Here is a 15,583-nt window from a genome sequence, read left to right on the forward strand (position 1 = left end):
GATTTGGGACAATTAAAGAAATGTTATAAAAATTTATTATTCAAATCCCAAGGCAAAAAAAAAAATCTCAGGTTGGAATCTTCCTTCTTCTATTGGGCCCTAGTAAGTAGAAACATTAACAGCTAATATTAATGAAGTATTTTCACAATTTATTTCAGAATGAAACTAATTTAGAAGACTAATGCACATAAATAGGCAAATGTGACAAGCTTTAGATTTTATTTATAATTTATACTTGAATGAGATCCATCTCAAGTCTAGCTTAATGTTCCTTAGCTATAAATGATTACTTCATGTCCTTGGCCTGGGGGTCAGGAGAAATCCATAAGAAAAGAGCCACAAAGATGATTATTTTGCCCCAATGCGTTAAGAGATCTTTTCTCCTTGAAAGAAAGACCCCAAGGCCTCCATTGCACTTTTATTTGAATGTAGTATTTGGGACAACTGTGCCAAAGGGCTGGTATTTCCCAATTTAATCTGAGGTCATAATAAAACAAGCAACAAAACAGTTATTTGGGATTTCCGTTTCTCACCCTTATCATCAAGACTCACTGCCTCCCATCATCAATATTTATTGAGCATTTACAGTGTACTAGGCACAATAGAACATACAGAAAACATTGTCCCTGCTCTGGAGGAGCTTACATTCTAAAAGGAAAAAAAAATACACCTCTTTTAAAATGGTATTTTTGTTTGGTGTTTTCTGCAAGGTACTGAGGAAATAGTCTGGGGGTGAGCTTTGGGTATAACTTAGCCCCATCATTATTTAAAGAGAGGAAAAGTAAGGATTTTAAAGGCAGACAATGACAGACCATTCAGGATAGGTAGGGTTTACAAGGAGATAAACACAATCTCATCAACTAAGGAGAGATTCGCTGCAGTAAATAGGATGAGGGAAATAGTTTGTGGGATGCAAGCAAAGGAAGCAAGGTATCCTTAGACATTGAGTGGAGCCAGAAAGATCATGCGGCCTTTTTTCCAAGTACACGGCCACCAAGTAGGAATGGTTGGTGACAAGACAGAAGGCTAAAAAAGGTAATCTTGTGCACCTGACAAGGAGAAAGAATGAAGGATCAAAATTGAAGGCAGGCTATAACAATATCAAGAAATTCTTAAAAACAAAAGTGATTTGGAAGCACAAAACTTAGTTAATGCTACCCAGTGTCATGATGGGCCAAGAACATTGTGGCTTCCTAAGTTAGAAAATGCCATATACCAAAATTTTAAATGGAACACATTACTTTTTTCCAATCAATCCCCCGTCTCTGAAAAAAACAAAACAAAACAAAACAAAAAACGAAACACCAAACTTATTTTTTTTTTCAGGGGAGGGGAGGAATATGGGACACGGTCGGGAACAGCAGTAGTTATATTAGTAGTATTTTGTTACGATAAACTTTGTATTTAAACTTGGTAAAAGCCCATTAGCTGCCAAGAGGGAATAAGGAACAATTTCCAAAAATGTACAATTTCCTTTAGAGAAGTTTCAGAACCAAAAGACTAATTTACATGAAAAGCTGTAGAGAAAGTAGTTGAAAAGTCCATTCATAAAACTTTTATTCCACTTACATGAACTTAATACACGTGTTCTTAACAATTATGCTTGGATTGTTCATGAAAATTTCATAAGACATTAAACAAAGCTAGCCATCATCTCAAGTTATTTCCCTGTTAACTATTTTTACAGCACATGCATGTTAGGCAAGTATCAAAAAAAAAAAAAAAAAATCACAAAAGCAAAAAACCCCCCAAAAACAAAAAAAACCCCAAAACAAAAACAAAAAAAACCCAAACAAAACCAAAAACCAAAAAAAAAAAAAAAAAAAAGTTAAATACATGGGATTTTTATTTTGCTGCTGTGCTTGATATACATAAAGTGGATATCAAGCAATTCATTTTTACTGCATCTTTACTTGTACATTTGTTCTTAGGTTGCCTAAAACATTTAAATACAAATAAAAGGAGTGTAGCAAAAATAATGAAAGCAAACAGCAGGTAACTTTACAAATAATGGAATGTGAACCGTTTCTGCCCTTATCCAGAGTAAATTGGGTCACAACTAAAGGAACACTCCTGCAACTGTAGTCAAAGGTGTGCACATTGAGAATGTGTTTTCCACAGATACTCATGGTTCAGTATGTGGTATCTACAGAATACCCATTTCTACCACAGCCTTGTAAGTGCCCCAAACCTTACAGTACCCACAAAAACTACACCTGTATCTGGAACCAATTATCCCTTTTATTCCCCACCAGGACACACCAATATGTAGGCAGTTTTCTTTGCTTAGACATGGAAGCGGTTTTAACACTGGCCCTCGTGAAGCCACAATGTACCAAAAGTACTATGCCGAACATTTATAACTAGTATAAAAATTCCACATCCCCATATTGGCCACCTCAAGATGAAAACAGATAACTCCCTAATGTTAACTGGCTCTACTCCCCTAATATTCAACATAAAAACCACATGGGCAATATAGAAATTCAAATAGAAGTAACATAAACCTGTCATAAATCGTAAACAAAAAACTATTTGTGGGACAGCATGGATGACAAATGGTCTACTGTGTAAATTTTAGAATGAGGCAGACAAAAGTTGGAAGGCCGGTTAATTTTCCCCTCCTTCTCCTGCTTCAGCTTCGTCTCCCTGGGTGTCCGATGTCCACAACTGGTAAAAGAAGGAAAGATTTTTCAGCATGTTTCAGTTTGAAAAAAATCTTAATAAATTTATCATGGTACCAGAATGTTAACCACAGCTTTTGCTGAATGCTTTCTTTAAAAGACTGCGGCAATGAAGACAGCTTCAAGATACAAAACATCCTCATTTTCTCCCTAACCTTTTTGCGTAAACACGGTTAAGTACAAAGCAAGCTGTCTTCAAATAAAGTCAGATACAAGAAACTCTTGGTTACCACAGAGGAGAAAGCAAAATAAAAAATACAGAATTGCTACAAAATACTAAGTATTAATAGCTATGAGAGTATCAGACTGTTCTGAATAGCCCCAATATGAGAGATGGATGTGTAAGTTTAGTGTATCTAAACTAGAATCATCTTAATTGAACCCAAGTTTAAGCTCAGGTTGGTTACTTTCCTTTTGTAAAACATGAGACTCCAACTTCAAAGAGAATCTCACACTCCAAAGAGAATCCTCACACTCCTTGAGGCTATCGAGTCTGAATTAAATTTAACATTTAGCTTTTCTAATGTTTTTAGCTTAGAAAAACATACCTTTGTGAATCTGTAGGATTCAAAATAAAACAGTTGAAGAGAAAACAGTATGGTCAGAACCCAATCTTCTAGGAGGTAAAAACTGAATTGTCCCATAGTGGTAAGACTATGGATTCTATTACTTTTTCATTAATGTTAATTTATTGGCAGGTTAAAAAAAATGATCTCAAAATTATTTCAACTGCTTCAAAAACTAGTATTTTTTATAAGTCTTAACAGTCCATAATGACTTTTAGATGTAATTATAAAAGGACTACTGCTTATACAATGACAAATGAAGGGGAAAAAGAACGCAATAATATTTTTCTAACTCCCAAATCACCCATTAGCTTTATTTATTAACCAAACAGATCTCTGCCCTGGAAAGGAGACTTCTTCCAAGGTCACACATTAAAGTTAAATGACCTCTGGAAATCTATGTGTTCCTGTTAAACAGGTGTTTTGTAAGATGAAATTGTCTTCTAACATCTCTTTCCAGTTTTAACCCTCAAGGATTTTTGAATTTTCCATAAATATCTGAAAAAACTTGATACATTCTTCTACTAGGGTAATGTATTGGCAATATTAGTCAATCAGATCCGATCTCAAATACTAGCTAGTTTTGGCAAAATTTTTACTTAACAAATAAATGATCAAAAAACCTATAATGGTAACAGGTGATACTAACAAGGCTCAGAGAAGACACACAGTAACTAATGAGAGAATTGGAATACAATCCTTGGTTTTCTTTTTACTCAACTGTTGCAGTATGCTCTCTTTCATGCTATACTAATATCCGGAATCAGCTAGAAGGATATATTTCAGGTCAGACCCTCTCAAAAAGTGATGACAATATAACAGTAAAAGTAGGTCTCAATTTCTACCTTTTAAGGAAGGACAACTATCTCATCACTTCAAACCACAAAATATGAAAATTCATAATATTAAAAATAGCTAACAAAGTGAAGTGCTTCTTTCATTTGACATAAAAAATTCATTACGAAACTACAGGTTATTCTCTTGGCTAAAATAAAAATCCCACAAGTTTGTAAGTTGCCCCCAGTTACACTTTCTAAAATTTAGTAACAAAGTACACAATGTGGTTCAAAAAACTTTGATGAGAGTACTCAACACTAGAATATAGACCTGGTTCAGAAAATTGGCAGTGAACTAGAAGCTGGAAATGAAATGTGTAAAATGATATATAGTCCTCAAGCTCTACATTGCAAGTCTTTACTCCTAGCTCATTACCTGGCACAGCAGGTACTTGATAATTTTTTCACCTAAGACTCAAAACTTCAAAGTAAAGTATTTATCTGAAGGAGAATGGGGAAATCTATGGGACTAAAGAGACATATCAACCACTCTGCAAGGTGTATAGACTTTATATGGATTCCAATTCAAATAAAAAACTGTTTAATAGACACTTTAAAAAAGAAACAACTGGAATTTGAGTACTATTAGGTATTAAACATTATTAAGGAATCACTGCCAATTTTTTCAATGTGATAATGGCACTGTGGTTCTTTTGTTCAGTCTGGAGTATGCTAAGAAGGATAAGCATGACATTCCATACCAAGTCATTTCCATATGAATTCCGTAGAGTATCTGAAATTTTGTAACTGAAGTTACTGATGGAGTACCTGCAACTTTATGGTCAAGAAAACCTTTTTTTTTTTTTAAAGATTTTGTTTATTTATTTGAGATAGAGCGAGAGACAGAGAGAGCATGAGCAGGGAGCAGTGGGAGGAGATATTGGCTCCTGGCTGAGCAAGGAACAGGACATGGAGCTTGATCCCAGAACCGCAGGATCATGACCGGGAAAAAAAGGCAGGTGCTTAACTGACTAAGCCACCCAGGTACCCCAAGAAAACCATTTTTAATGGAATTTAAAATGAAGAGAACTTACATACTTTTGATAATAAAAACTATTCTGTGACTAAAACAGAACAAATGGAAACACCCAAACTGAAATGGAAAATAAAATAGCCTATGTGATTCAAAGTCCAAAACCATGGCTTACAAAAGTATTTTAAGAACTAAAACTCTAACAATAAATATGTAACTACTTAAAGTATAAATTTTTGGTGCTTGATCTAGTATTTCAGTTTCTATAAGGTGGTTTTTCTTCACAGCTTTAATAGCAAGTATGATTTTACATTCAATAAAGAGACCAGAAATATTCCTTGTAATAATCTATAAAAGAAGGTAATTTCAACCACATTGGCCATTCATGATGCTGTTATGTACTTACTGTCAAGTTGTCTCTCAGTAATTGCATTATTAGCGTGCTGTCTTTGTATGACTCTTCACTTAATGTATCAAGTTCAGCAATGGCTTCATCAAAAGCCTATGATGAAAAAAGAACATTTCAGTGCTCAAATAATAAGGATTACTAAATTTCCACAAAACAGGTAAAACACGTACTGTCTTTGCAAGAGAGCAAGCTTTCTCCGGGGAGTTCAGAATTTCGTAATAGAACACAGAGAAGTTAAGGGCCAGACCCAGTCTGATAGGATGTGTTGGTTGCATTTCCTTTTTGCTGATCTCAAAAGCTTCTTGGTATGCTTGTTGTGACTGATCCACAATCCCTGGAAAATAAACCATGCCAAAACGTACTGACACCGTTTGCACTTCATCTTCATCCCTCAAGACAGACCTTTAATATCTAATGATATGCTCTGAAATACTAAGCCACAGCAACCTTATTTGAATGAGGATCTTAAAACAAAACAAAACAAAGCTTCTTGAAGGAACATCACACTAACCACTGGTCAATGTCAATACAAAAACAACTCTTGCAATCATCTCAGAATTATATTTTCAGTAACTAGTTTGCACTGCTCTATAGCTAGGCTGTGATCACTATCTCTTAAAATTGTGAGGAAACATTCCTTTGCACAAAATTGGCTTTTCAGCAAGCATGGATTCTGGAATACCAGTAGTAGGCAGCAGATAGACATTCTCAGGACTTTAAAAAAGTTAATTACTGGAGGGGTGCCTGGGTGGCGCAGTCATTAAGCGTCTGCCTTTGGCTCAGGGCATGGTCCCAGAGCTCTGGGATCGAGCCCCGCGTCAGGCTCTTCCACTGAGAGCCTGCTTCTCTCTCTCCCACTCCCCCTGCTTGTGTTCGCTCTCTCCCTGGCTGTCTCTCTCTCTGTCAAATAAATAAATAAAATCTTAAAAAAAAAAAAAAAAAAGTTAATTCCTGGAGCATGTGGATGCCTCAGTCGGTAAGCCTCTGACTCTTGACTTCAGCTCAGGTCATGATCTCAGGACTGTGAGATCGAGCCCAGCATGGAGCCTGCTTAAGAGTCTCTCTCTCGGGGCGCCTGGGTGGCACAGCGGTTAAGCGTCTGCCTTCGGCTCAGGGCGTGATCCCGGCGTTACGGGATCGAGCCCCACGTCAGGCTCCTCTGCTGGGAGCCTGCTTCTTCCTCTCCCACTCCCCCTGCTTGTGTTCCCTCTCTCACTGACTGTCTCTATCTCTGTCAAATAAATAAATAAAATCTTAAAAAAAAAAAAAAAAAAAAAACTTAAAAAAAAAAAAAAAAAAAAAAAAAAGAGTCTCTCTCTCCCTCACCCTCTGACCCTCCCACCCGTCCAAAAAAAAGTTAATTAATGCTCTTCATTTAGTGCTCTAAGCAATTAAACAAAAAACCTACAACTGTTCACATTTCAGAGAGACTAATTCCATACTATGTTACTTTATACAAGTTCAGCAAGCACGATGAAAAACAGTTTACCTTTCTTGTCATCACCAGCAGCAACCTCGGCCAAGTAACGGTAGTAGTCTCCTTTCATTTTCAAATAGAAGACTTTGCTCTCTGCTTGTGAAGCATTGGGGATCAAAAACTTTTCCAAAAGAGACTTTGGAAGAAAAGAAACAGTCACAGTAAGAATAAAATATTTACAAGACTGGAAAAAAAAAAAAACTTCATTTCTTAGCAGCATACTGTATATAGCCTAAGTTATAAAATTTTAATACCCAATTATTGCCATTAATACAATAGCTGAATGCAGTAGGCTCATGAATTCGTGGTTTAAAAGCAGAATGTTTTGGATAGCAATACTTAAAAAGTGAATTAGTGTTAAGTTTATTACTTAAGGATACATTTGAGTATGTGCCTCCCCCGCACAGTGCTATTTACATGCTGATAAAGACCACAGGCTTCAGTCAATGTGAAAGCATGAGAGCTCATAACAAGCTTTTTCTATTAAGTTGACTAACTTTCAATTTTTCAAAGTAGTCATTAGAATGGAAAGAACATAAGAGATGAAACTTTTGGGACTCTGGAGGATTAGGACTCAAGCAAAAACTAAGAACACAGAGAAGTTAAGGGCCAGAGATACTACCAGAGTCCATAACTGAGAAAGAACAAAATTAATTTCATTCAGAAGAACACAATTCAAGCAAAACCTCAATAGGTAAAAAGTTGTTCGAAGGCAAAGTTTTACTGTTCCTAATTAAAGAAAGACAGCGATGTGGGGTGCCTGGGTGGCACAGTCGGTTAAGCATCACACTCCTGGTGTTAGCTCAGGTCGTGATCTTAATTTTGAGATTGAGCCCTGTGCCAGGTTCCCCACTCAGTGGGGGGCCTGCTGGAGATTCTCTCCCTTTTTACCTAGGTAAAAAGTCAAACTACTATGTTTCCTATGGTTATTAACCAATATCTGAAACTATTGGCCTAAAATCAGATGAAAACTTTGGTTAGGATAACAGAAACTTTATTACACCACACCCATACCTTCATATTCAAAGATCTCTCAGCTGCAAGTGTTTGTCCTTTGAACACCATGCTCTTTAGGACATAAGCACTCTTTGAACACTGACTACGGCAGCTCTTTTGGGATCTGCCTCAAAACAGAAGATAGTTCCATTTAATATAATAAGTGGATTTTTCACTTAAGTGAATATGAATTTATCACTTGAGAAACAAATGACCAGGCCTTTTCAAGTTTTGTATCTTAATACAAAATGCATCATTCATTCAACTATGGAAGATGGTATAGCATAGTGGCTATGGAGTCAGTCTAGGTTTAAATGGTGGCATTCCATACTTCAAAAAGTAAATTCTATCTGACTGGCTAAGCTAAAGGTTAGGCTATGAAATCTAAGTAAAGAAAAAGTATAATCTGATTAACCAGAATTCACAAAAAACTTCAAATCAAACAGCAAGAGAAAAATATATACATTTAAAAAAGGCTCCATACACAAGTCTTTGGCTCATTAACATACGTAAGATTATACTAAAATATCTTCAAATAAAAAAACTGACATTAACTAAGCCCAACCATGAAAGTTATTTTTCACCTATGCATTTCTGTTTCATATTTGACTGCTTCGACGTATTTTTCACATTCACTTAATTCTCCAAATACTTAAATGCCCCTGTGCTAAATAAACACTGAGAATATAACGGTGGGCAGGACTGTCTCTAACTTTGTGGATAAGTGGTCCAGCAAGGAAGACAAATGAACCTGAGAATAACACTGCCTAGTCACGTCCTTCACTTTTCAATGACTTTAACCCATTCTATGTCAAGATGAAGGCCACAAACGTGTAATCAAGAGTGAATAACTTAAGATGTAAAACTTTGAAGTACATCAACTTGTACAAGTTACTTAGGCAAGGTGTCAAGAAATGTTACAGCCCATCTTTAGTAACCTTTTATGAGTACTAACTTCTGTATCCCTAGTAACATTGTTTTACACTACAGTAACTCACAAGGAAAATTTTTTAAACAGTAGTTAAGCACCTCTTCCCCCACAGTGAACACTGCTTTAGCCATAACATCGAAAACAGTAACAAAAACTTTAAAGATATTAACCAAAAACTACAAGTAATAGGAAGGCAAGACCACAGTAGTCAAGCAGCTTACTGGCCCAACGACAGACCAAGAGGACCAAGAGTTAAGTATCAACAGTGGCAAACAAATGTTTCTAGTGAAATGCTGACTACATGTTGAGAAAGCAAGCTCATTAAACTGTACACTACAAATATGTGCAGTTCTTTGTATGTCAATTATACCTCAATAAAGCTGTTACAAGCAAGAAGCTGAGAACGGGATAAACGGCATACTTTTGTCTATCATATCTTCTGAAGACATAACACTAAGAACCATTAAAACACAAGAAGACAGACTGCGTATTAAAGATTACATAAAGGGGCGAACACTTGGTTCAATAGGCTAGGAAAAAACAGAATTGTGGCAGACAATCTCCAAAGACAGCCTCCACTAATTCCCCTGCCATCCCTCCTCCTGTCAAGATGTGGAATTTATTTCCTTTCTGCTGAGTCTGGGCTAACTCTGACGACTTGCTTTGACCAAGAGAATGTAGTAGAAGTGACTGAGGTCCATTTCTGAGCCTAACCCTTAAGAGGCCTGGCAGCCTACCCTTTTGCTCTTGGAACCCTAGACCAGCATATAAAAAGTCAAACTACCTTGCTGGAAAGAAAGGTGAAGCTAGCCCCAGGAATGGGATGTGTTAGGTAAAGCCATTTGGATATTTCAGCCCCAGCCAAATGCAGCAATGAGTGACTCCAGCCAATACCATGTGAAGAGCTACAGTTGAGCTAGGAATGTACAGAGTACACTCCTAGAGCTACCAGACTAGGAATAAGCCACCTAGTCAACTCTAATGCAAACCACAGGATCACAAGAAAGAGTAAGTCATGGTTTTAAGTTACTATGTTTGGAATGGTTATGCAGCAATAGACAAATTAAAAAAAAGTTTATAAAGCTATTTCAATAATAAAGATGACATTTCTAATACTTAAATTATTTAATTTGATCTTTTCATAACCCTACCCATGAGATAAACTAAATTACCCTACAGAAGACAATGGGCCCAGCTATGTTATGCAATGTGCTCAAAACCACAACTAACTTGTGAAGGTACAACTCCAACTAGGCAATCTGACTTGTACTACTAAAATTATGCTACATTTTTTTCTGCCCCAATAGGGTGCTATGCCTNGGTAGCACCCCAATAGGGTGCTATGCCTATTAAAAAGGATAATGTGATTCCAAGATATTAATACAATCAGGAATCAAAANAATTATGCTACATTTTTTTCTGCCCCAATAGGGTGCTATGCCTATTAAAAAGGATAATGTGATTCCAAGATATTAATACAATCAGGAATCAAAATTTAGGAAAATGATTCAGTTCTATAATGTATTAATGAGAACAAATCTATAGTACATTGCTTCTTTAAAAAAATGTATCAAGACGGCACTGACAAACTTGAGAATATCCAGGAAAGCAACAAGAATGGCAAAGAAACTAGAAACTTGTCATGAAGATTGAAAGAATTATGACAAGAATGGTTAAGTTTAGCTTCAGGCAGATTTTTGCTCGGTAAGAGAGATTTGTATGAGTGGTCCAAACTTGGAATAAGCCACCTAGTCAAACAACTCCATCTCCTCTTACAGAGATTTTAAGGAAAAATAAGGTGATAAGGTGATCACTTGAGGTATTTTACAGAGAGATTCATAAATCAGATGTGGTTTCATTCAACTCTAATGTAAGATATGGAAGATACAGAGGTCATTCAATTAAATTAGCTTCCCTAAAGGGGTGATTAAGAATGTTAATTTGTCAAACTGACCTAGAAGAAGTAAAAGCTACATTTCCCAGATTTAGAAGCCACAAGAAAGAGGCAAATGTAGGGAGAAGGCCAAGATGAAAACAATAAGAACAGAAGGAAAAAAGGAAGCCTCCCTTATCAGAAAGCAGCAGTGACAAGGAAAAATTGGAGGTGAGCAGATTTAAAAGTCAAATGGAGGAAAGGACTACTAGCTATTTTCAAAACACACACAAACTTAAGAGAATATCCTACTAAATATACTATGCAACTGTCCAAATATCATTCAACTACTACGGTACAATGAAAGTGATGATTACTCTGGGACACTGTTACAAATCTGAATTTCAAAGGGTAAACATGGCATTATATAAGTGGTAGATGAGACATTACAACTTTCAACCATAAAACAAAGAGTAGGCTGACTACTGATGTACCTCCACTTACAAAATTCTTCATACAACATAGTACTTTAACTTTCTAATCCAAAAGTAATTAAAATGGAAAAGGATATTTAAGTCAAACACAAAATTAAAGAACATCTTACACTCAAGCACTGAGGCTACATAATCCATATGAATCTCGCTAAAACGTAATTTGATTTAAAAATTCACAGTATTGCCTCAGCAATTTAAAAATCTGCTTTTTTTTAAAAGATTTATTTTATTTTATTTATTCGACAGAGATAGAGACAGCCAGCGAGAGAGGGAACACAAGCAGGGGGAGTGGGAGAGGAAGAAGCAGGTTCATTGAGGAGCAGCCTGAGGTGGGGCTCGATCCCGTAACGCCAGGATCACGCCCTGATCCGAAGGCAGACGCTTAACCGCTGTGCCACCCAGGCGCCCCTAAAAACCTGCTTTTGACAACCACCGTCTTTTAAAGATACCATGGCCAACATTTTCAAAAATATCTATGATTAATTTGCGAAATTAGAGTTAATGCATATTCTGACTTTACACAGCAGTCATCCTAATAAGGTAAAGTGGGATAGGAAGCAGCAAGATGCTACCAGAAGCCCATATCGAACATCTTTCTGTAAATGGTTCATAATGCAGTGCTAAATGATATGTTCTTGAGAGAAGGCATTGAAACTTAGCTAATCAATGGATAAATTACGTGACCCTGAAATCTTAAGAGATAAAAGATTTTTCTCTGTTTACAGGTATAATTAACCTCTTAGGTTGTGAAAACACTTAGGATATATGTGGTCAAGTAATGACTCCCCCGGCCTCCACAAACTAGTCAATTTACCAGGGCAGAATATATTAGCAAGTTTCTAACATATGCTTTGATCAAAGGATGATCTACATACCACCAATGCTTTGACTTTGGAGTGTATTCAAATTAAGGAACCATATAAAGTGACATGTCATGTAATTCGGACTGCCCTTCCTGAGGTAGATTCAATCTGCTTTCATTAACAAGAACTTAAACATTCATTCCTGATTGTGGTCAGGTATTTCTAATGAAAGGTTTATAAACTGAAAAATCTATCTCTATTCTACTGATACACCATTATCACTGGTCCTTTAGTATGATTACAGTCTGAAATAAAGAGGAAGAGTAAAACATCAAATCTTTAAGCAATAATTAGACTAGAAACCACCTAAAACACCAAAACTACTACCTGAATTGGTGGCAAGACCCTAATCTCCGAGTATCCAAGCACTTCCTGGAGCAACAGCTTGGTGTAATAAAGCACAAAATCTAAAATGAGACAGACTTTCTTTCTTTTTTTTTTTTAAAGATTTTATTTATTTATTTGACAGAGATAGAGACAGGTAGTGAGAGAGGGAACACAAGCAGGAGGAGTGGGAGAGGAAGAAGCAGGCTCAGAGTGGAAGAGCCTGATGTGGGGGCTCGATCCCATAACACCGGGATCACGCCCTGAGCCGAAGGCAGACGCTTAACTGCTGTGCCACCCAGGCGCCCCAAGAGACAGACTTTCAATGCCTCTCTCATCATTAACTTTGAGATATTGGGCAAATTCATCTCTCAGAGCCAATCTGTAAAACTAAATGAAAATCAACTTATATAAAATGATCAACATGAAAATTTACTCCAAAAGGCAGCTATGAGGTCTAAATGAGTATGAATAGAAAGGCACCAATCACAGTTCCTGACAGAGCAGGCATTCTATTTAGATATAACATATGAGATCTTGACACTCAAAAATCTGCTTTAGTGCTCTTGTAATCTCATTTTTAACACTTTGAGTTCAATAATCTAATTTGTGTAACTATTAAGAGGGGCGAAATAATGTGCAAGAAGCTTTCATTTTAAACAGGACTGTCATATCAAAGGAAAAGTAACATTTTCCTTAATTACTCTTTTTACAGCAGACTTGTAAAGTGCATAAGCTATGGAGACAGACTGCCTACTGCCTAAATTAAAATCCCAGTTCACTGCTTACTAGCTGCACCATCTTGACAAAGTTCTGAAATCTCCCTGGGCCTCAGGTTTCTCATCTGTAAAAGGGAGATATTATTAGTAGATATAATACACAAGGTTGTTGAGAGGATTAAATGAGATAATACATAGAAAGCCTTCAGAACAGAACAAGAAGGGATACCCTCTGGAGGACAGAACAGTCTAATCTGAACCAACATTCTCTAACCAACTATTTTCTTTCAAGTACTGTCTAAACTAATCAAGAAAATAAGTTGTTACAGGAAATATGTGCACTATACATAATTAATGATACCTTAACCAGCCAACCCACCAACATCCCAGAAACCCACCTTAGTTCCAGACTCTCCTCCTCTTAAGTGATCTAATTTCCTTACATTTAAGAAATACTAACTTATTCCTCCCAACCGTAGTACTTACTATTTCTCTCTAAACATACACTTTCCGGGTGCCTGGATGGCTCAGTCGGTTAAGCGTCTGCCTTCAGCTCAGGTCATGATCCCAGGGTCCTAGGATCGAGCCCCATGTCAGGCTCCCTGCTCCTCCATCTTCCTCTGCCTACCGCTCCCCCCGCTTGTGCTCTCTCCAAGTAAAAAAATAAAATCTTAAAGAAAAAAAAATAAACAAATACAGGTTCTAGAAAAAAACCTAAGTAATAACAGTAAATGTTCCATATTTAAGGTTTAAAGATTTCTGGTTTAAGGACTGCTTTATACTCATTAAAAAATTTGGAAAGCTGTTAAGATCATGGAAGTGGATACAAGTTTTCAAAAATTCTCATTTGTGCTTCAAAGCTTAACTTTTATCACTGGTCAAAAATACCATTTGTTTTCCTTAAAGTGATAAGCTCACTTCTTCATTTTCAGGATGTCTGCCAATGGGGGGAAAATAAGGGAGCAGCTAGTTCAGCTCATGATTCAAATAATCACACAAAATTTTTCCTGGAAATAATTGCTATACTTCTAGTAAGGGCTATTAATGATTTTATAGCTTCAAGGACAGTAAGTAAAGACAAAATCCACCCCCCAAAAAAACTAGATGGGTAGTGGTGAGGAATATATAAATTACTAATGCAGTATGGTGCCATTATCTTTATTAGTATTGGGACTAGCAGTTTTTGCATCAGTGCTCATGTCCACACAGTGAAGAGTCAATGGTGACAGTATTATCATGAAAGTTATTGTGACCTCATGGACCCCCTCTAAAAGGAGTCCACACATCACACTTAAGAACTACTGATTTAAAGTAATCTGTGCTAAATACCACCCACCTTTCAATATCCAGCTCTAATTCTACGTTCTCCCTAAAGCTAATTCTCAAAAAACTATTCAATTTAGGCCTATGTTTTCTATACCTCTAGTGTTTCATGAACAGCTTTTTTTTAAAAAAAGATTTTATTTTTAAAGATAGAGCAAGCAAGCAAATGAGCAAGTGAGCACAAGCAGGGGCTGGAGCAGAGGCAGAGGGACAAGCAGACTCTATGCTGAGCAGAGCCCAACACAGGGCTCAATCCCACAACCCTAAGATCATGACTTGAGCTGAAATCAAGAGTTTGATGCTTAACCAACTGAGCCACCCAGGTGCTCCAAGAGCTTTAAATTAAAGAAGAAAAGAAGGAACTATCCTAATGTGTCAATAATGGACTAGTTAAATAAATTATATTACACCCATATATAACACTACAAAACATTTTAAAAAATGAGGTGTGTGTGGATATGGGATGAGACATAAGACATACACCAACGTGCACGTGTACACACACGTGCCTGTGTGTGCATAACTTACAGAATACTTGGGGGGGTGGTTTTGTTTCTTAAAGATCTACTTTTAAGTAATCTCTACACCCAACGTGGGGCTCAAACTTAAACAACCCCGAAATCAAGAGTCCCATACTCTACGGAGTCAGCCAGGTGCCCCCAGGATACTTTGTATACAATCGTAACTCATGTGTCATAGGAACCATAAATTCCCAGAAGGATAAAAATAAGACTAAACTAATACAGATTACCTCTGAGCAGGGAGGACAAAATCAGAAACTTTTTATTTTTTTTTTTTACTTCATATCCTATGCTCTATAACATCTACATTATTATCCAGAGTAGTTAAATTTAAAATAAAAAAAATTTTAACTTTTCAATACATGTCCATTTTTTTTAAAGATCTTATTTATTTATTTAAGAGAGACAGAAATAGTGACAGCACAAGTAGGAAAAAGAGGGAGGAAACAGGCTCCCCGATGAGCAGGGAGCGTGAAGCCGGACTCCATCTCAGGACCCTGGGATCATGACCTGAGCTGAAGGCAGCCACTTAACCAACTAAGCCACCCAGGCGTCCCATACATATCTATTCTTAACCTACTACAGGCTAGGCTC

At 36.7% G+C, this 15,583-nt stretch overlaps 1 protein-coding gene across 1 annotated transcript in view; it reads right to left on the bottom strand.

Annotated features, from left to right (window-relative positions):
* Positions 1 to 202: 202 nt before the first annotated feature.
* YWHAZ (tyrosine 3-monooxygenase/tryptophan 5-monooxygenase activation protein zeta) overlaps positions 203 to 15,583 on the bottom strand; it is a 31,158-nt gene continuing 15,777 nt past the window's right edge. Inside the window, exons 3-6 of the mRNA XM_011237078.3 lie at positions 6,958 to 7,081; positions 5,639 to 5,802; positions 5,466 to 5,561; positions 203 to 2,670 (exon numbers count right to left, since the gene is read on the bottom strand). Coding sequence (XP_011235380.1) covers positions 2,611 to 2,670; positions 5,466 to 5,561; positions 5,639 to 5,802; positions 6,958 to 7,081 — 444 coding nt within the window. The 3' untranslated portion in view covers positions 203 to 2,610. The remainder of the gene's footprint in view (positions 2,671 to 5,465; positions 5,562 to 5,638; positions 5,803 to 6,957; positions 7,082 to 15,583) is intronic.

This window comes from Ailuropoda melanoleuca, chromosome 9, assembly GCF_002007445.2.
Source record: "Ailuropoda melanoleuca isolate Jingjing chromosome 9, ASM200744v2, whole genome shotgun sequence".
Taxonomy (NCBI): domain Eukaryota; kingdom Metazoa; phylum Chordata; class Mammalia; order Carnivora; family Ursidae; genus Ailuropoda; species Ailuropoda melanoleuca.